General features: G+C 43.4%; 1 protein-coding gene across 1 annotated transcript in view; it reads left to right on the top strand.

Moving 5' to 3' along the window:
• LOC116320136 (B-cell receptor CD22-like) overlaps positions 1-23,117 on the top strand; it is a 92,418-nt gene that overhangs the window by 16,699 nt on the left and 52,602 nt on the right. The window contains exons 5-6 of the mRNA XM_039617824.1: positions 66-326; positions 670-930. Coding sequence (XP_039473758.1) covers positions 66-326; positions 670-930 — 522 coding nt within the window. The remainder of the gene's footprint in view (positions 1-65; positions 327-669; positions 931-23,117) is intronic.

The raw sequence follows: 23,117 nt of genomic DNA, 5'->3' as shown, positions 1-23,117 counted from the left end.
TTGTTGAACTGAATCCTATAGGACAACATGATTTATGGGATATCACTTTCTTATTTTTTCCTTAGATGCTCCTAAAGACACCTCAGCATCCATCAGTCCATCAGGTTTGGTGTCAGCAGGCAGCTGGGTGAAGCTGACCTGCTCCAGCAGAGCCAAACCTCCAGTCAGCAGCTTCACCTGGTTCAAGAAGAGCAGAGATGGAGCTGTGAAAGTATCTGAAGGAGAGATTTACAGCTTCAATGTAACAGATGGAGGAGTTTATTACTGTGTGGCCACTAATGATCTGGGTAATCAGACATCAGGAGAGTTTAACGTGACTGTTGGAGGTAAAGTTACTCACCAGTTATTTTAAAAATTGCATTTTCCTTTTTTTTCTAGTTTTCTTTGTGATATACTTTATGAGAGAGGAGAAAAAGAAGTTTGCTTTATAAGACACTTAATTTTATTTTATAAAAATCAGGATTGTACTTCATCCTTCACAGTGCAGTTATTCAGCTTTTAAACCTTACAGACGTTTCTGTAATACAAGAATCTTTTTGCATTACAGAAAACTGGTTGGTGTCTACACTATAGTGAAGACTGTGGGAATCATAATGCTTGTGAGCACACTGATCATCTTTGAGTACTGACAGTCAGAGTTTGATCTATGGGATATTCTTTTTTCTCCAGATGCTCCTAAAGACACCTCAGCATCCATCAGTCCATCAGGTTTGGTGTCAGCAGGCAGCTGGGTGAAGCTGACCTGCTCCAGCAGAGCCAAACCTCCAGTCAGCAGCTTCACCTGGTTCAAGAAGAGCAGAGATGGAGCTGTGAAAGTATCTGAAGGAGAGATTTACAGCTTCAATGTAACAGATGGAGGAGTTTATTACTGTGTGGCCACTAATGATCTGGGTAATCAGACATCAGCAGAGATTCATGTGACTGTTGCAGGTAAAGATAAAGGCTGAAGACACTGAAGTCTTTCTTTTCTTCCATTTTTCAATTGTCTTTGAAGATTTCCTACACTGAAACTTAACAACAATGTAAAAAAAGCTTTTGCAAGCGTATCTTTAAGTCAACATTATTGTATATTGTTTGACTCACACAGAGTCCACACTGGTCCTACTTCTTGGAGGAATCTCTGGGATCATCTTACTCATTTGTTTGATAATCTTTCTTTGGCAAGTATCACACATCACATTAGAAGACATGATGTTTAACGGTGATATTTTAGCTGCACTTTAAAATGTGTGTTTTTTTCCATCAAGCTGAGATCTACTCACACATATATTCAACATAAACAGATATAATTTTATTGCTTCTCATGTCGTCCAGGTGGTCAAAGTCAATGCGTCGAACTCAACAACAGACTCGCGTAAGACAATACTGAACTTCTCTGTAGTTTAGCTGTTTACATGATTGTAAACTACCACCTAGTCACATGGTCTACATCACAGATATTACTCTGCTTATTTTATAGATTCAACCACATGAAGAGTGGGTCGTTGAAGGGCCAGCAAATAACACAGAAAAAGAGGAACAAAACATCCATTATGGAGAGATCAGCTTCTCTAAGCTGGGATTTGAAGCATCCTCTGACTCAGTGCAGGACAGAGGACAGCAGCAGGATACGGTGTACGCACAGGTGAAAGTCAACAAGCCAGTAAACAGCTTAACACAGAGAGCTCATGGCCAAGAGGAACTCTACACTGAGGTGAAGAAAAAATAAGAGCTATTTCTTTACAACCCATGGAGAGTAAAAAATAAATGTGGAACATTTACATGAAAATGTGTCATTGTCACTGCCAAACAGTTCAGTGAATTAAAAAATGCCCTTTTTTTTCTATTCTCCCTCCTGTATAATAAGGCAGTTTTCAGATTTTGATTTCCTGGGGGGCATCCCATTCTTAATCAATACAGTTTAATATGATGTTGGCCCAGCCTTTACAACTATAAGAACTATGGCTTCCGGTCTCCACCCTAATTCATCCCAAAGATGTTCTGTCAGGTTGAGGTCAGGACTCTGTGCAGACCAGTCGAGTTCTTCCACACCAAGCTCACTCATCCATGTCTTTATGGATCTTGCTTTGTGCACTGGTGCACAGCCATATTGGAACAGGAAGGGACTAGCTCCAAACTGTTCCCAGAAAGTTGGGAGCATTAAATTCTCCAAAATGTCTTGGTATACTTAAGTATTAAGATTTCTTTCCACTGAAACTAAGGGGCTGAGTTCAACTCCTGAAAAACAATCCCACGCCATAACCCCCCTCCATCAAGCTTTACACTTGACACAATGCAGTCAGTCATGGCAACCACCAAATGCAGACAAGTCCACTGGATTGCCAGAGAAGCGTGATTTGTCACTCCAGTGATGTGTTTACACTGCTAAAGTGTTTACACTGCTCTACAGTCCAGTGGTGGCATGCATTACACCACTGCATTTGACACTTTCCTTTGTGCTTGGAGATGTAAGGCTTGGATGCAGCTGCTCAGCCATGGAAACCCATTCCATCAAGTTCTCTACAAACGGTTCTTGAGCTAATCTGAAGGCCAAGTGAAGCCTGGGGACCCATAGTAATTGACTCAGAGTCAGCAACCTCTGTGCACCATGTGCGTCAACATCCACTGACAACTGGCCATGAAAGTGATTAGAACACCAGAATTCAATGATTTGGATGGATGAGTAAATACTTTTGGCAATGTACTGTAAATATATTGCTTTTATCTATGGACAGCATTCACATATATTAAGGATCTGATGGATGCATAGGGAAAAACCTGGAGTTCAGCATTTCTTTCAAGGATCCTGTGCATGTGGAAAAACTAATGATCAATCCACTGACCTCCCAACTAGTAGATGACCCACTCACTCCTCCACCTGAGCAAAGCTATCATACTTTCTATAATTTGCAAGTTTGCACTAGCAACTTAAGAACCTCCTTATAGTTTATCTCTTTTTTATTATGATTTTTTTAGTTATTGTCATTTTCAAACAGTAATTGCATGTTTTTGTGCTGTTGTGTGATTTGTTATTTGATTTAGCAGACATGTTGAAATGAATGTTCCAGAGCTATTAATCGCTATTAAGAGCTATTAATAGGAAACTATTAAGAGGAAACTAGCCAAAATTCATGTAGAGAAACTAGCATAAAAACACATCTGCAAATATATTAAATGTATTAAGTAAAACATTCATTTCAATTCAAAAGAGTTTTTCAGATTTTTTGTAAGAAGGGTTTTGCTCTATATTGTGTCTGCTGTGACAAACTAAATTTATAAGCAGAGGAACATATTGAAAAGAAATATCATATTTTTAAGTTTGAAGTTTAAAGAAAAAAAGTGTTTGAAATGATCGCTGTTTGTTCAGCTTTGTACACATAAATACCTTTGTTATGTCTGATTGAATCAGTTCTAATATGTGTGTTTAACTCTGGTTGTGCATTTGTAAAATTACTCACAAATTCCTGTACATATTTCTATATCTTAGTTTACTCTTGTGGATCATATACACATTTATCAACCTTTTGAGACAAATTTCTCTTCATATTCATTCATCTTTTCTTGTTTATTTATTTATTACCATTTCATTATTCTTGGTGATCTAAATCTTGTCCTCCACCCCTGCTTCGACTTCCTGTCAAGAGGCTTTCTTCCACTTTTCACTTTCTCTTCCACTTGCACCAACTTTCTGAAAGAAGTAGGATATCGACTCCATGGGCATGTTGAATATCTGTCTTTAGTGTTGATGTCACCATCTTGTGGCAGCAAGCTGCTAATTTGCAATTTTTCAAAAATAAAACACATAATTTGTGATGGTATAATTAGTAAGTTGTAACTATTCTCCAGAAAAATGCTCCTGATGAGTGTTAAATGGACTATGCAAATATTAAAGTTGAACTATTTTTTAAATGCTGTATAATCTCTTAATAGTCCACCATCATATTCTACAAATCATGTTTGTGTGGTGGCTTTCTTGTAAGTAATACATATCTCTTAATTAAAACAACAACAACAACAAAAAGGCTGACTTTGATATTTATGTGTTTTTCTCTTTAAACAATTTATTAAAATACATTAATGACAAAACAATAAAAAAATCACTTTAATTAAAAGGCGTGTGTGACATTGTTAATGATCAATATCCACAGGGTGGATTAAAATAGTAATAGAAAAGTAAAGGTGGTTAAACTTACATTCACTCAACAAAGTGATTACTTACAGATGCCAATCTGAAAGAGCTGGTTGAACATGGACTTGGCCAAGTTGCTTGTTCCATGAGACAAGACAATGAGTTTTGTGGGATCGTGTCGATAAAGCATGTTTAATGGAATGTTGAAAGTTTATTATGGATAATGGGAATCCCTGTTACGGCTATTCTTTTCTTTTTTTTCTCCCGTTGACCACAATGAAACCACAGCATTCATCACTCCATCATCATGAGAAACACTCTAAACAACTTGTCCGGAACTGTTTTTATCATTTAAGAAACATTTCTAAACTCAGACTACTGGTGTCAAAGGCAGAACTTGAGATGATTATTCATGCTTTTATCTCTTCTCGTTTGGATTATTGTAACGGTCTTTTTACGTGTCTCAACAAATCAGCTCTGGATCGCCTTCAGTCTGTACAGAATGCAGCGGCAAGACTTTTAACTGGTACAAACAAGAGGTCACACATTACTCCAGTTTTGGCTTCTCTTCATTGGTTGCCAGTAAATTTTAGGGTTCATTTTAAAATTTTAGTTGTAACTTTTAGAGCTCTGCACGGTGAAGCTCCCCAGTATATCTCTGACCTGTTGAAACCTCATGCTTCATCCCGAGCACTTAGGTCTTCAGGTCAGAGGCTACTGGTGGTCCCACGTACTAGGTTTAAAACACGTGGGGATCGGGCTTTTCAGGTACTGGCACCTAGGCTGTGGAACTCCCTGCCGTTGTCCTTACGCTGTCTAGACTCTACTGACTCCTTTAAAAAGCAGCTGAAGACATTTTTATACAAACGGGCTTTTAATTAATTTTAACTTGTATGTCTGATCTTATTGTGAAGCACTTTGTGATTTTTATCTGTGAAATGTGCTATATAAATAAATTTTACTTACTTACTTACTTACTTACTTACTCCATCAGGTTCAGTGCCTGAAAGCAGCTGGATGAACCAGCAGAGCCAAACCTCCAGTCAGCAGCTTCATCTGGTTCAAGAAGAGCAGAGATGGAGCTGTGAAAGTATCTGAAGGAGAGATTTACAGCTTCAATGTAACAGATGGAGGAGTTTACAGTTTACGTGGATTATCCTATTCTCTCACTGATCACACTGAAGAATAAGTGCTCTTTGCTTTGAGTTTGAGTTGGTTTTTTGCGGGGAATTTTTTTTACTTTATACACACACACCGTGTGTGTGTTTAGAGTGAAAGATTGTATAGGCAATCTGGGATGTATTTTTAGCAATAAGTTCATAAATTATAATAAAAAGAAATGTAAACTCCTTGCTGATTTACTTCACATACTGGTGAGGCCTTAGAACCATCTCAGTCCACAAATATCAGAACTCGCTGCCCGCGGGGGATGTGAGGTGGGCAAATGAACTGATCATTTCTTTAACAGGTTGGATTTATCCAGGATGCAGTCTCCAACATCGGCTGCAGACTCACCCACCCCTACTGCTGCTCTTCCACCCCTGACACCTCAAGCCACTTCACACCTCCTCTATTCACCCTGCTCACTACTCCCCACCCTCAACATCAGCATTCAATACACACGCCTTTAACACAAGGCTCCAGCTTGTCTCTCTCAACCACCCAGGTTGAGGAACTGAGGAGGATTAAAGCCAAGAAGGCAGCGGGTCCAGATGGCATCAGCTCAAGGGTTGTCAGGTCCTGCGCAGACCAACTGTGTGGGGTGACAGAGCACATCTTTAACCTGAACCTGAGGCTGGGGAGAGTCCCACAGCTCTGGAAAACCTCCTGTGTTGTACCAGTACCAAAGACTCCATGTCTGAAGGACCTCAACAGCTACAGGCCGGATGCTCTGACATCCCACCTGATGAAGACCCTGGAGCGGCTGGTCCTGGCTCTGCTTCGACCCCTGGTGAGCTCATCACTGGACCCACTTCAGTTTGCCTACCAACCTGGCATTGGAGCGGATGATGCCGTCATTCATCTCCTACAACGTTCCCTCTCTCACCTGGAGACCGCTGGGAGCACTGTGAGAATCATGTTCTTTGATTTGTCCTGTGCCTTCAACACCATTCTTCCCACGGTCCTGAAGGACAAGCTGAAGATCTCAGGAGTGGACCATCACCTCACAACATGGAAACCCGACTACCTCACCGACCGACCACAGTACGTGAGAACTCAGGGCTGTGTGTCGGACAGGGTCGTCTGCAGTACGGGGGCCCCACAGGGAACGGTTCTGGCTCCGTTCCTCTTCACCATCTACACTGCAGACTTCTCCCACAACTCCACCCAGTGCTTCCTGCAGAAGTTCTCTGATGATTCTGCAATAGTTGGCCTCATCACTGATGGGGACGACAGGGAGTACCGAGAACTGACCGATGGTTTTGTGGACTGGTGCCAGCAGAACTACCTCCAGATCAACACTAGAAAAACCAAGGAGCTGGTGGTAGACTTCCGCAGGCACAAACATCCTCCATTGCAACTACTAAATATTCAAGGTATGGACACTAATATGTTTTCATTTGAAAACACATCTTTTTCTCTCCGTTTTGGCGTTCTGTCCACACTGAGACGGCGTTTTTGGTCAAGGAAAACTGAGCTTTTTGAAAACGCTCTCCAAAAAACGCCATTTTCGCGTTGCAGTGTGGACAGCGAACTCTGAGCCTTTTCGAAAACGATGACAGATTTTAGTCATGTGATGCAGTCATGTGACCAATTAAACTAAGATAGTGGAGGGCATTATACAGCAGTTGTTTTGTTTGCTCTGAATTTTGACAGCCCTATTAAAGATTAATATCAGTCAGTACATGCTCCAGATAGCTTTTCTTCAAATTCTTTAATTCTCACTCACTTTTGCAACTTTGTACTTTTGTGTTACTCGCAGCAACAACTCCACTTCATTGTCAGTCCATTTAAACAAAACTCGGTGCATTTCCTTGATATTTTGCTGCAACCTTTCAAAGAGCTGTAAAGTAAATAAACGACAGACAGAAATGAGGCAGGTACTGGAACATAAGCATTTTTGGCCATTTCAATGTGGACGCACAACTCTGTGAAAACGAATGAAAACGATAGTTTGGACGTGGAGCGTTTTCACACGAAAAAGACATTTTCAAATTATCCGGGCTAGTGTAGATGTAGCCTGAGGCTGTGGATAGCTACAGGTACCTTGGTGTTTATCTGAACAATAAACTGGACTGGACTCATAATTCAGACGCCCTCTACAGGAAAGAGCAGAGCAGGCTGTACCTGCTGTGGCGACTCAGGTCCTTTGGAGTGAAGGGCCCACTCCTGAAGACCTTCTATGACTCTGTGGTGGCCTCAGCCATCTTTTACATTGTGGTCTGCTGGGGCGGCAGCATCTCTGCTGGGGACAGGAAGAGACTGAACAGGCTGATCCAGAGGGCCAGCTCTGTTCTGGGATGCCCTCTGGATTCAGTGGAGGTGGTGAGTGACAGGAGAATGGTGGCTGAGCTGTCATCCCTGTTGGAGAACATTTTCCAACCCATGCAGGAGACCCTGACAGCACTGAGCAGCTCCTTCAGTGGCAGGCTGCAGCACCCCTGATGTGGGACGGAGAGATTCCACAGGTCTTTCCTTTCTACTGCTCTCAGACTCTACAACAAGGATTTCGCAGCTGACCAAAAACACACATCCACGCATGTGCAATAACACTAAGTGCAATTCTCTTTTTCCAACAATCCTGTATTTTATTCTGTTGTATATAGTATTTTATTTTAATATATTGTATATTGTATCTTATTCTTCTTCTTATTATCTTGTCCTATTCCAGTGTTTTTCTTACTTTTTGCTACTGTAACTTTGCACTGTCCACTTTTTGCTGTGACACAACAAATGTGTGGGACTAATAAAGCTTATCTTGTCTTATCTCATCATACAAAGTAATTACTCTCTACAACTATTAAGTTAAGTAAAATAAAAAACAGCCGGCTTGTGTTTCTGTATACGACTACAATGAAGACTACTTGTGTTGTTACTGTTCTTTCTCACGTTATGTGGTTATTTGTGACGCTGACAGATTTGATTTAAATCTGACAAAAGATAAACATAATGAAGTGTCTTCCTGTACAGTACTTAAAAGGTTTAACTAGTGAATACTGATAAAGTAAAAGCAGAAACAAGACCGTGCAGGCACAGAGAAGTGAAATTCTTGACACCATTTTACATCTTTTGTCCTGGGCTGACAGAAACAGCATTAACGTCACATTTTTTCCATACAGTCCCTTTCAAACCACAGAGGGGAGCCAAACCAGGACACTACTACTTTGAGGACACAGAGGTAACCACTGAACCACTGTGATGCATTTGATGACAGAGAATAACAACACAATAATGTCTAAAACTTCTATAACTTTCAATAACATTTGTATAATTGTTATGTTATTAGATATTTTTCATCATTTCTATCTTTGTAATCCAATTTAAAATTCTATCATATACAAATTAATGTATGGTTATAATTGATGTAAGGTATGTAATATGTGTATTATGTGATTCATTTAAAGAGAATTAAGTATTTTGCATATTTGCAAAACATGATGTGACATTTTTATTTACAGAAAGGGCATAAACTGTTTGTACAGTAAAAAGTGTTTTTACCTTTGTATGCGTCTCCATTTTCGCATTATGAGAAAAAAAAAACCTTCAAGTATACACCACAGTTTTTAAACTTGTTATAACATCCAGGTGACTATCATAACTGATTAACATCTTCATATAAAAAAAATGAGTAATGCCAGCTCTATTAACGTTCAGTCAAAGTAATGGCTACCTCAAAAAATTAACGTGAGATTGACCATGGCCTCAGATTTGGAGGTGCTGATTCTCATTCCCACCGCTTCACACTCGGCTGTGAACTGTTCTAGTGCAAACTGGAGGCCATCACCCGATAAAGCCAAAGAACCACTTCCTCTGTTAAAAGAAGAGATACTCACCTACCCAGCAGAGAGACAAGCTGTCTCTGTACTTGTACACAATGAGACGTCTGCATTTGCAAACAGTAGTGTGACCAACTCTTTCTGAGCAAAACTGCTCAAGCTGTCTCAGGTTTTAACTGTGGCGTGTCCGCGATGCAATTTACAGATCTTTTCATACAGTCATGTGAGAAAATTAGGACACCCTATGAAAGCCTGTATATTTTAAAATATGTTTGGACATATGGATATTTAATATAAATAATATAAATAATAAATAAATCATGAATCCGACTGTGTATTTGGGGGTGCTTGAAGCACATGTGAAACCATCTGTTAAAAAATTAAAGCTGAAGCAGAAGTGGACACTGCAACATGACAATGACCCAAAGCATACCAGTAAATCCACCAAGGACTTGCTAAAAACTAAGTAGATAGTCCTGGAATGGCCAAGTGAAAGCCCTGATCTTAATCACATTCAGATGCTATGGGGTGACTTGAAACAGACTGTACATGCAAGAAAACCCTCAAACCTCTCACAGCTGAAAGAATTCTGCATTGAGGAGTGGACCAAACTTGCTTCTGATCGATGTCAGAGACTGGTAAAAGGCTACAAAAGGCGTCTCACTGAAGTTATATCAGCCAAAGGGTTCAACACTAGTTATTAGGGGGTAGGGTGTCCTAACTTTTTCCTCCATTAAAATACACATTTTTGTTCATATTGTGGTGGACCACTAGAGGGCTCCACTCACACCCAGTGTTCAGAAAGTGTGTTCCTGTGTTTTGTGGCGCAATATGTGCAGTTGATGTTGGAGAGGAATAAAGAAGGAGTGAGAACTCAGAGCTCTGTGTCGTTCATGCTTACCTCCACATTGGTGACCCCTGACTCGAGCATGCAACGGGCCGCAGATAACGCAGACTCTATGGATGCATCAGCGGCCGCCGGACCTCCACCTCCTGTTGCAGCTACGTTCGCTGTGGCGCTGAAACTGCCGGACTTTTGGCTCCATGACCCCCCGTCATGGTTCGTGCACGTGGAGGCTCAGTTCGCCCTTCGCGGCATCTCGGCTGACGACACCATGAAGTATCACCATGTGGTGGCCTCGCTCGACCCGCTGGACCCACCCGCCCAAGGGAAATACGCCGCCCTTAAAGGGCTGCTTCTTCGGCGCTATGCCCTCTCCGACGCTGAACGAGCCGAACAGCTCTTCAACCTGTCAGGCTTGGGTGGCGGTAGCGCACTCGAGCTCATGGAGAACATGCTGTCGTTGCTCGGGCCGGATGACGGGGGATTCCTGCCTCCCCCGGGGCATCCGCCCCCTTGCTGACGGCAGGGATTGCTACACGCCGGCACCTCAGAAAGAGCATCTGTTTCTACCATCAGCGTTTTGGCGAGAGGGTGCATCGCTGCCTGCCGCCTTGCGCTTTCACGGCCCAGGGAAACGGACCCGCCAGCGCGCCATAGCAGCCACGACCGCTGGCAATACAGAAAGGCTGCTCTTCATAGAGGACTCACGCTCCGGGAGATGTTTTCTCGTGGATTCCGGCTCCCAGAAGAGCCTCCTTCCCCCTACCGCTGCCGACGGACTAGCAGCGAACTGTGGGCCACAGCTCCTGGCAGCTAATGGCTCTCCCATCAAAACGTTTGGGGAAAGGTTGGTGACTGTTTGTTTTCATGGCCGGGATTTCCAGTGGAACTTTGTTGTTGCCGCTAGCTCTGTACCTATTTTAGGTGCTGATTTTCTGTGTGCTAATGGCCTGCTTGTCGATGTTGCTAACAGACGTTTAATTGATGCTCTCTCGTTTTCTTCGCTACCCTGTTTTACTCGGGCCGCCCGAGCCCCTGATTCGGGCTAATGTAGTGACCTCCGGGGAATCTTTTCAGCGTTTGCTTTTAGAGTTTCCATCGCTGTCTGTCCCCAATTTCTCTAGCGCGGTAACGAAGCACGGGGTTGAGCATTATATTCCCACAGTCGGGCCGCCGGTGTTCGCGCGTGCGCGCCGCCTCGACCCCGCGAAACTGTCCGTTGCTCGGGAAGAGTTTGCAGCCATGGAGCGCCTTGGCATTGTACGGCGTTCGAACAGTGCATGGGCTTCTCCGCTTCACATGGTGCCCAAATCGGACGGTCGGTGGCGGCCGTGCGGAGATTTCCGCTGTTTAAATAATGCCACGGAGAATGACCGTTACCCCATCCCCCACATTCAGGATTTTTCTGCCAATCTCGCCAGAATGTCGATTTTTTCTAAAATTGACTTGGTGCGGGGGTATCACCAAGTTCCCGTGCGCGCCGTAGACGTTCCTAAAACCGCTGTCATTACCCCCTTCGGCTTGTTCGAGTTTTTGCGCATGCCGTTTGGCCTGAAAGGTGCCGCCCAAACCTTTCAGCGGCTAATGGACTCCGTTTTGCGTGGGCTGCCGTTTGTTTTTGTTTATCTGGACGATATATTGGTGGCCAGCTACTCAGCGAGCCAGCACGAGTCCCATCTGCGCCAGGTTTTCCAGCGTTTGGCAGCGCACGGCCTGATCATCAACCCTTCCAAGTGCCAGTTTGGGTTGCCTGTTCTGGATTTCCTCGGGCACCGCATTTCCGCTGAAGGTGTGGTTCCGTTGCCCGACAGAGTCCAGGCCGTTTCGGCTTTTCCGCGTCCCACGTCAGTTAAAGCGTTGCAGGAGTTCTTGGGGATGATAAATTTTTACAACCGCTTTCTCCGCAGAGCTGCCCACCTGCTACAGCCACTCTATGCTGCCTTAAAAGGTAAAACAGCCAAAGATCCTGTTGACTGGCTGCCGGAACGCGTCCAGGCGTTTTCTGCAGCCAAGTCTGCGCTGGCTGACGCCGCCCTGCTGGCCCACCCGCTTCCGTCGGCGGAGATCGCGTTGACCACTGACGCGTCCGACGTGGCAGTGGGTGGAGTGTTGGAACAGCGGGTTTCAGGTCTCTGGCAACCGCTTGCCTTTTTCAGTCGTACGCTCCGGGATGCTGAACGCAAGTACAGTGTTTTTGACAGGGAGTTGCTGGCCCTGCACCTCGCAACACGACATTTTCGTTTTTTCCTCGAGGGTCGCAACTTTACTGCGTACGTTGACCACAAACCTTTGACGTTTGCGATGTCCAAGGTCTCTGACCCATGGAGCGCACGCCAGCAGCGCCAGTTGGCGGCCTTTTCAGAGTTTACCACAGACATTCAGCATGTGGCTGGTAAGTCCAATCACGTTGCTGACTGTCTCTCACGTGTGTTGGTTTCTCCGGTGTATGTTGGCGTCGACTACACTCCCATGGCCGCTGAACAACGTGCTGACCCGGACATCCTTGCCCTTCAGTCAACGAAAACGGGCCTCGTGCTGGAGGACACCCCGGTGTGGGACGGCGGTCCACACCTCCTTTGCGACGTTTCCACCGGCCGCCCCCGCCCGGTGGTTCCCCTTTCGTGGTGTCGTTGTGTTTTTGACTCGGTGCATGCCCTCTCTCATCCCGGCGTCCGGGCCTCGGTTAAGCTGGTCAGCGCCAGGTTCGTTTGGCCGGGGCTTCGCAAAACAGTGAAAGAATGGGCAGCGGCTTGTATCCCATGCCAACGCTGGAAAATCCATCGGCACACACAGGCACCCCTCGAACCTTTCCATGTCCCTGGTAGGCGTTTCGATCACATGCATGTGGACCTGGTTGGTCCCTTGCCGCAGTCACAGGGTTTCACGCACCTTTTGACTGTGGTGGACCGCACGACCAGGTGGCCGGAGGCGGTACCCCTGGCATCCACGACAGCGGTGACGGTGGCCGGAGCATTTTTGTCAACGTGGGTTTCGCGTTTCGGTCCCCCTGCTGACATTACCTCGGACAGGGGCCCCCAGTTTGTTTCTGAGCTTTGGTCTGCTATGGCTGACGGCCTGGGGGTCAAGGTCCACCGCACCACAGCATACCACTCGCAAGCTAACGGGTTGTGCGAACGGTTTCACCGGTCACTTAAGGCCGCGCTCCGGGCTTCCTTAACAGGTGGCGACTGGGTCGACCGTCTTCCGTGGGTTTTGCTGGGATTGCGAAGCGCGGTTAAGGAAGACCTCGGGGTTTCCCCGGCTGAACTGGTCCTCGGCCAGCCCCTCCGGGTCCCCGGGAAATTCTTACCTGAGAGCCCTCCCCCATGTTTCGATACCTCTTTGTTGCCTTTTCGCCCCCCAAGAGGCTCATTTCCTGTTCCTGTTCACCACTGCCTGCCTGACACTTTTGTTCCGAGTTCGTTGGACTCTGCTCGTTTTGTTTTCGTCAGGCACGATGCCCATAGGACTCTGCTGCGTCCACCATATGACGGGCCATACAGGGTTCTTAAACCAGGCAACAAACATTTCGTTTTGGACTTTGGTGGTCGGCAGGAGGTTGTCTCTGTTGACAGACTTAAGCCTGCACATGTTATGCAAGAGGATCAGGTGGTCACGGCCCAGGCCCCTCGCCGCTGCCGCCCACCTGCCACCGGGCTGATGGATTCTGTTTTTTCCCCCAGGAGCGACCCACAATCAACGGAGTCCGAGTCGTCTGCAGCTTTTTCTGACCGCCAGTGCCAGCCTCGCTCCCGGGCTGGGTTGCCCTCTCTCAGTCCCCCCCCCCTCCCTGGTTTAGCCGTTCCGGTCGTTTGCTTAAGCCCCGGGTCCTGGACTAGTTCTGCTGGGTGTTCGGGGGGGGGCATGTGTGGTGGACCACTAGAGGGCTCCACTCACACCCAGTGTTCAGGAAGTGTGTTCCTGTGTTTTGTGGCGCGATATGTGCAGTTGATGTTGGAGAGGAATAAAGAAGGAGTGAGAACTCAGAGCTCTGTGTCGTTCATGCTTACCTCCACAATATCTTTTTTTGGATGTGTGAAATTTTTTTAAATTTTGTTATTTAATTGCAATTAAGTCACTTTCTTTTCCTGTAATACATGAAAACATGATTGGACATTGATATGTGAACATTTCTTAATAAAGAGCCATCTGTCAGTGGTTTTATTGTTGTGGCTGATCAGGATACATTCCAAGAAAGTTTTTAATATTTTTTTCTCTCCTCTTTGTTCCAATTGAGCCATCTCATTTCAGTTATTTGCAGTCTGACAGGTCAGTGCAGATAGGCCAACTACATTCCTCAATTTGCTGCATTGTTTTATTGCCTTCCTACAATATCTTTAATTATCATTAGTTAACCAGCACTTCAACAACACAATGTAACTCCAAGTCAATCACACTTCTGTGAAATCAAACTGTCCACTTAGGAAGCAACACTGATTGACAATCAGTTTCACATGCTGTTGTGCAAATGGAATAGACAACAGGTAGAAATTATAGGCAATTAGAAAGACATCCCCAATAAAGGAGTGGTTCTCCAGGTGGTGACCACAGACCAATTCTCAGTACCAATGCTTTCTGGCTGATGTTTTGGTCACTTATGAATACTAGCGGTGATTTCACTCTAGTGGTAGCATGAGATGGAGTCTACAACCCACACAAGTGGCTCACGTAGTGCAGCTCATCCAGGATGGCACATCAATGTGAGCTGTTGCAAGAAGGTTTACTGTGTCTGTCAACATAGTGTCCAGAGCATGGAGGCACTACCAGGAGACAGGCCAGTACATCAGGAGACGTGGAGGAAGCCGTAGGAGGGCAACAACCCAGCAGCAGGACCACTACCTCCACATTTGTGCAAGGAGGAACAGGAGGAGCATTGCCAGAGCCCTGTAAAATGACCTCCAGCAGGCCACAAATGTGCATGTGTCTGCTCAAAGGCTAAGAAACAGACTCCATGAGGGTGGCATGAGGGCCCGACGTCCACAGGTGGGGGTTGTGCTTGCAGCCCAAGACCGTGCAGGATGTTTGGCATTTGCCAGAGAACACCAAGATTGGCAACTTTGTCACTGGTGCCCTGTGCTCTTCACAGATGAAAGCAGGTTCACACTGAGCACATGAGACAGACGTGACAGAGTCTGGAGACGTTGTGGAGAACGTTCTGCTGCCTGCAACATCCTCCAGCATGACTGGTTTGGCAGTGGGTCAGTAATGGTGTGGGGTGGCATTTCTTTGGGGGGCTGCACAGCCCTCCATGTGCTTGCCAGAGGTAGCCTGACCGAGATGAGATCCTCAGACCCCTTGTGAGACCATATGCTGGTGTGGTTGGACCTGGCTTCCTCCTAATGCAAGACAATGCTAGACCTCATGTGGGTGGAGTGTGTCAGCAGTTCCTACAAGACAAAGGCATTGATGCTATGGACTGGCCAGCTCGTTTTCCAGACCTGAATCCAAGTGAGAACATCTGGGACATCATGTCTCGCTCCATCCACCAACGCCACGTTGCACCACAGACTGTTCAGGAGTTGGTGGATGTTTTAGTCCAGGTGTAGGAGGAGATCCCTCAGGAGACCATCCGCTACCTCATCAGGAGCATGCCAAGGCGCTGTAGGGAGGTCATACAGGCATGTGGAGGTCACACACACTATTGAGCCTCATTTTGACTTGCTTTAAGGACATCAAAGTTGGATCAGCCTGTAGTGTGTTTTTTCCACTTTTATTTTGAGTGTGACTACAAATACAGACCTCCATGGGTTGCTAAATTTGATTTCCATTGATAAATTTTGTGTGATTTTGTTGTCAGCACATTCAACTATGTAAAGAACAAAGTATTTAATAAGAATATTTCATTCATTCAGATCTGAGATGTTTTATTTTTTTGTTCCCTTTATTTTTTTTGAGCAGTGTATTTATATCATTTTACATTCATTAAATGTATGCAGGGCATAAACTTCACAAGTACATGCATTTTTGTTTATAAGATATGCAAAAGATGTAGATCTTAGTGAATGGGGAAAATAAAAAATACTCTACTGATTAGTTGAATGAATTTGGTCACAAGAAGGTCAGCACTGTATTTTTAGGCTTCATACAGTATACATACTTACTGTATGAACTGAGATGATTCTGGAGGCAGATATAAGAATGCAAAGAGTGTTTTTTATGTGAAACATAAAACACATACAGCAGGAAGTTAGAGAATCACCCCCCCCCAAAAAACCCAACAACCTTTTTTACTGCCTTCTGGCTCGCTCAAGCAATCTTAATAATATCTAGTTTATATTTTACAGAAAGGTTCAGTATTATGATAAGAATATATGACATGTAAACGAGCTTCTGTTATCACTGCTTCCCCTTGCAGATACACACAGTTTTCTTAAATTCTTCTTCAGCACAGTACCTGTTGTGGCTGTGTTAGATACTGGCTGTATCCCAATTCAGGGTCTGCAGCCTTAAAGGCCGCATTTTAAGGCCGATTACGTCACAGTGACACGACGAAGGCTGTCCCAATTCAAAGGCTGCTCGAAATGCGTCTCTCAAATGGGTCCTTCATTTCCCCGGATTTTAAGGATGTGGCGGTGTAGACTTCATGGCCCAACATATCCCAGACTTCATAGCGCGGCGGTGGGTGTGGATAATTTTGCCGAAAAACACAGCTGAAGCGGAGCGGCCAAAGAGTAAACTTTTAAAAGTACTGAATATTATGTCACTTATTTATGTGCAAATGTTTAATTATGAAGAACATTAAAACATTACTGTTGGCCACATGTCGGCAAAGTTATGTGACATTAGGGATGTTTGTACTTTCAGCGTTAACTTGGTATTAAAGTCTTTAAAATATACGCCGTTCAATAGTCGACCTTAATCTTACAGAGAATGTGATGATTTTATGGATGATTAAAGTCAGTCGTATATCCACAAACACAACAAGCTGAAAGTCAGTGAATGCTGCTCGGTTTTCACTCCTGAATAGCACGGCACAAGCAGGATTCACTGCACTGTTAATGTGCAAAAGAAGCGCGTATTTCCAAAAATTCCGATAAATTCCGAGAATACGCGTTTCTTTTGCGGTGGAGGAACGCCAAAGTAATTGCTTATGGGGCTTGCTTCTTCGACATATTCAAGAGTTCCGAACAAATCTACGTCCTCCTCCAGAAAATCTTATGTACGCAAATGCGCGTTGCAACTGCTTATCTGGTGCGCGTCTTTTATTTTGACAGCAAATGTGCACCTGTGGACCACTTATGTGCAGCCCTGGTTATATTGCTGCCTCTGTTCGGTGGTGTCGAGCCAAACGGACTTTAACGTGTGTTTGAACGAGCTGACGGTTCACTCGTTAAGCTGAAAGAAAGATGCTTTAATCACAGGAGTCACACATGTGTCCACTGGACCATCTGGGAACTCTTCTTGTTTAGCACTCGTAATAACACAAACACTAAATCCCCCTTCTCTTGTGCTGTTTTGTAGCAGTGTATACACCTGAGACTGTCACCTGTGTCTGTCCTGCACTCTCTCCCTTTTCTTTCTCTCTGATTGTGGAATAAAAGTATAAACATGTATTTCTAAGTCACACTTGTGTTTGAATCCTGCAGCTTATCACACATTTGATTTCCATGTGTGACAACTGCAAGTGTCCAGAGTGAGGACAGACTGAGGGACCCACTGCTGCACATCATCTGTGAGGCTTTGCACCCCTGATGATCCACCAGGACAAACTCAGCAGTGTGTGAGGAAGAGGAGGAGGAAGAGCCAGCAGCAGCTGACAGATGGAGAGAATAGACAGACTGTTCCCTGTTTGTGAAGGACTGCTAGGAAAGTTTAACATAACTAATTGTCTGTCCTGAATCAGTCTTATTAGGTAATGTTCAAATAATGTTATCATTCCAGTGTTTTCAGTGTGGGAGAAAGTACTCAGAGCCTTCAAGTTACACACTATGAAAGGCAGAAACAAGTTTAATATTCAGAAACCTAAAGTATGTATCAGCAGCAGAATGGAGCTAAAAATAAATGTTTGTTTCAGTTCTATGAAGCTTTGAGTATTTTGGATTAGTAGCACTGCTGTGTTTGTTGCATCATATTGCTGTAATTGTTTATATGCTTTATATATTCTGAGGTAAGTTGATCTATAGTGTTACATCATATTCTATAAGGATGTTATGTGTTTGTATAATTTCTGCCCAGTTTGACCCATTTAGCAGAAGTCAGCCTGTTTAAGGCTCTGATATCTATTCTGTATGACTTAAAGCAGTTATGACATGGTATGATTTTGTCACGGGTTGCCGGGGACCCAAGATGCGGCAGCTCTGGTGCAAGTGAGTTTAATTACCAACAGTGGATACAACAGGGATGACGCAGGTGAAACATGAAACTAAGAAAACCTAAACTAGAAAAACTAACAGAACTAACCAGAAACCAAGATGCAAGGAGGCACAGGGAAATACACGAGAAGATGGACGGAGAGACGCAGGAAGACCGATGGGAACAACACAGACGAACCAGCAACGAGGACGAGGTAACACACACTATAAATACACACACCAGGAATCAAGGGATGGGAAACAGGAGGGGAACACACCTGGAAGACATCACAGCTGACGAGCCAGGGGAAATGTAAACAGAACGCACTGACATCAGACAAAGACCTTCAAAGTAAAACAGGAAACATATACACGTAATGACACAGACTTAGAAACGCAGACTCGACACAGGAATACACGGGCAGAAAAGAATAAACACTAAACTGAGGAAGAACAGAACCAAAATCACAATAATAGAAAACACAAAACGCTGGGTCAAAAGGATCCAGGATCATGACAGATTTTCTCACCCAATAAAGGAATATTTAATATATCAGTCTGCTCTTCATTCTATCAGAAACAGTTATCACAGCTCGTACATTTTCTTTTTTTACACATATATGTAAGCATTGAGCCAAATTTAGTAATGCCAACATATTAAAAGAACAATATTTGTCTCTTATATATAATACATCTAGATATACACACTGTAAAACATACTTGTCTTTGAGTGAAGATTTAATTAAGGTGATAGGAAATATAAATAACTGAAACTTGAATCTTTACTGAAGCTCAGTATTTAACACAGAGTTCAAGTTCACTGTTGTAAAATATCATAATAATCTAATAATATATATTAGGGGTGGCCAACTCCAGGCCTCGAGAGCTGCTGTCCTGCAGGTTTCAGATCTCACCCTGGGTCAGCACACCTGAATCAAATGATTAGTTCATTACCAGGCCTCAGGAGAACTTCAAGTCATGTTGAGGAGGTAATTTAGCCTTTTAAATCAGCTGTGATGGATCAAGGACACATCTAAAACTTGCAGGACACCGACTCTCGAGACCCGGAGTTGGCCATCACTGATATATATATTGGCCATATTATATTTACATTACCAAAGTAAGATGACTTTAGTCTCATGAACAACATTAGCTAATTGTTATTTACTAGCTAATCTAAAATGACTGTTCAGTACAGAAATGAAGCCCAACAATCATGTTTTTACAGTCCCGTGATCTCAGCCTAAGATACTTATTAAATCACACAGAGCTCATGTAGAAACAAATGAACATAATATGTTCTCCTTCATTTCTGTCAAACAAAGCTGTATGAAGTGATTCCAGCTGTTAGTATCATGGTTGCTAGACAACCTGAGCAGGGTGACGAAGGCCAGACCGTCCCATTTCACAAGCCTCTCACTTCCGCCCTTCCTGCACTTGTAGTACCCGCCCACGTAGTCCGCAAATTGCAGGTACTACGAGCGCGGCGGTCGCTGGATTGGGACACAGCTATGGTTACTGAAGCGGATTTCAAACTCAAGACTGTAGTCACACAATTGAACTTGGGAACAGAGCAGCTGCAAAATCTGTCTGTCTTTGTTATTATGCTCAGCGTCTTTTTAGTTTACATTTTAACAGCACAATTGTGAGCTTTTTGTTACGCATAAAACAACATTTTTTATTTTATTTATGGAACATTATTTAATAAATGTTGATAATTTATTTCTGAGTAATTTTTTCTTGTGCATCTACGCTGTATGTTAATAAAAGTGCCTGTGTGACATCTGGGACACAGCTTTGACTAAGAACTCTGTTTTTGTTCTTACTTTATGGCTTTAACAAAAAATATCGAGATATAAAGTATATCGCCATCCAGCTGAAGAAAATCGAGACATGAATTTTGGGCCGTATCGCTCAGCCCGAGATGTTTTAATTTGCAAGTTGTAATTATGTTGCAAAAATGCTCCCGATCAGTGTTAAATGAATTACGCACATGTTTAAAGTTGAACTCATTCTAAATACTGTATCATCTGTTTAATGTCCAGCATTATAATCTATAAATAAAAACGGTTTTTCAGGAGCTCAGAAGCACAGGCTTTTAGATTGTTTAAAAAGAAAAGAAAATCAATTTATTAAAATATATTAATAACAAACACAATTAAAAGATAACTTGAATTAAAAGTCGTGTGTGTGTGTGTGTGTGTGTGTGTGTGTGTGTGTGTGTGTGTGTGTGTGTGTGTGTGTGTGTGTGTGTGTGTGTGTGTGTGTGTGTGTGTGTGTGTGTGACTTTGGTAATGGTCAATATCCACAGGGTGGATTAAAATAAGAATGGAGAAATTGCTAAGAGAACTAGAAATAGTGTACACAAAGACATTAGACTAAGGAATTTGTGAGAATGCAGGAGGACCCCCAAAATTTCCCTTATTAGCTCTTTGAAGAGGCAGAGAGCAGAAGGCGGAGCTCGTGGTGGTGTGTTTGAAACTGAAGCTCTGGCTCATGTGTCAAAAAACAACACCAGCATGCTCCTGAAGCATTCTATCAACACTTAGTTTGACTGGGCAGACTCACATCATCAGCGATATCTGAAGCTTCATTTAGTACTTCACTGCTTGAGTATCTGATACAAGTTCATCAGGAAGTGAATAATTTGTGGGCTTTTTGGTTGGTTTTAGTGGTGATTTTGTGTGACAGCAAACTAGTGTGTAACATGATGAATCCAAGGGAGGAAGACAGGACATTCTGACGCTTCCTAAAGATTCATTTCATTTCCATTTTAATTATACAACTCCAAACCACAACTGCAGTCACCTCAAAGCACTTAGTATTGTAAGGTAAAGACCCAGCTGTTGTGTAGAGATATGAGTGAAGGACCCAAAATGCAGACACTGGCTTAGATGCAATGAGTGAGCTTTATTTACATCTGGTGAAAGTACAGACAGAAACAGAGGTGGTGAGGACAGAATCTAAGAAATAACCTAAAATCAAAAACTAAGATACAAGGAACCAGAACTAACAAATCTTAGGGGACTTAGAGCAGAGGTAACACGGAGGATGACAAGCAGGGAGAGAAGCATGGCGGTAACACAGACCAGTAAGAAGCAGAAGAGAACACAGGGCTTAAATACATGTTGGAGCAATCATGGAATGAGAGACAGGAGGGAAACACAGCTGGGAGGTAATCAGAGCCGACGAGACAAGGGGAAGCAAAACTAGACACACTCCACACAGCACAGGCACTATCAAAGTAAAACAGGAAATAGAATAAGTATGCACAGACACGAGCTTAACACTAAGCCAACAGACATGGCAACAGGGAGGAACACAGAGACACAGAACAGAAGGAGCTCAAAATACAAAACAGAAACCAACCCCTAAGAAGAAGAAAATCTTAACTTAGAATTAAGCTGAAACACAAGATTTCACCGAGTCACAGACTCAGGATCATGACACCAACACTCACAAACTCCCTATGAGCAAACACTTTTACGACAGTGGGACGAAAAAGTCCTTTTGACATGAAGAAATATGTGGTAGAACCAGGTTCAGGGAGGGGCAGCTATCTGCCATGACCATGTGGGGGGTGATGGGAGGCAGACAGGACAAAACACATGCTGTGGAAGAGAGCATGAACTAGCTCTTCAGTGTCATTCTGAGACAGGATATTTCTAACTTTAGAGATATTGTGCAAATTGAAGAAAACAGTCCTACATATCTGTTTAATATGTAAATTGAAGGACATATCCTGGTCAAAAACAACTCCAAGATTCCTCACAGTGGTACTATAGGCCAACTCATCCAGACTAAGGGTCTTGTTAAATACCATATTTTTAGTGTTGAGTACAATAAGCTCAGTTTTGTCTGAAATTAGAAGCAAAGAATTAGAGGTCATCCAGGTCTTTAAGGAACCGCAGTTTAAAAATGTACATTATGCATTTCATGTAAATGGTCCACTGGAGAAAGTGATGTGATGTACTGTGTGTCAAAAGTGAGTTATGGCCCTGATTTATGACGGATGCAACAAGGAAAGTAAAAAAAATAAAATTATGACAGTCGTAAGTGTTATGATATTTCATAAATGTATTATATTTCATAACTGGGTTATTATTAATAACAATAAGATGATGAAATATAGAGACTCTTTCGACAGCTGTTTGTGTGCATGTGTGTGTGTGTGTGAAAATGTGTTAAATGATAATAAAGGTTATTTGTAATTAAACTGACTTTTGTGACAACAGTGGGCTGTGGCAATGGGGGGAGCTGGAGGCTTCATACCCCATTAAAGGTCTTTAATTCACATTATTTGGATTTGTTTAACCAGAAAAAGGAAAAGCAGAATCACAGTGAAACTAAAATAATCTTAGCGTGAGTTGACCATCCGGGAGTGAGACTGTGGCGAGACAGGTGGATGTTCACATTGCAGGCAGTTTGGGGAAACAAAGCCCTGAGGTGGGGCTCCTCCCTGAAGCATAAAGAGAGGTGGTCCTACCCCTAACCTTTGCCAATGGGAAAACCTGTGCCCAATAAAGTGAAATGTGACCTCAGAGAAAGAGAGAGGAAGTGTTTCGCCTGCCTGAGTTTCACACACTTGAAATAGCGCCATGAGTCTAACCCACGGCTGGATCTGGGGCTCCTTCATGGACCCTCAAAAGAGTAATTACAGGAGAAACTGATAATTACTCTTTTGACCACTGAGAAAAACAACCGATTTTATAGCATTCTGAATGACACAGATAAGATAAAAGCTTTAAAAGTCCCAGACGTGGAAAATTTGTTGTGTCACAGCAGAAAGCGGACATCAGCAGAAATTAAGAAAAACAATGAAATAGGATACTATATAGAATAAAATAAAATTGTTAAATTGGTTTCACCCAGGACTGTATAGGCGTTGGTTGAATAGCAGTGGTGTTCACTTTGAGGTGTTGTTCAAAACACACAGG

This window comes from Oreochromis aureus, linkage group 9, assembly GCF_013358895.1.
Source record: "Oreochromis aureus strain Israel breed Guangdong linkage group 9, ZZ_aureus, whole genome shotgun sequence".
NCBI classification, from domain to species: Eukaryota; Metazoa; Chordata; class Actinopteri; order Cichliformes; family Cichlidae; genus Oreochromis; species Oreochromis aureus.
The sequence above is the reverse complement of the archived record's forward strand: the minus strand, read 5'-3'. Positions and strand labels throughout refer to the sequence as shown.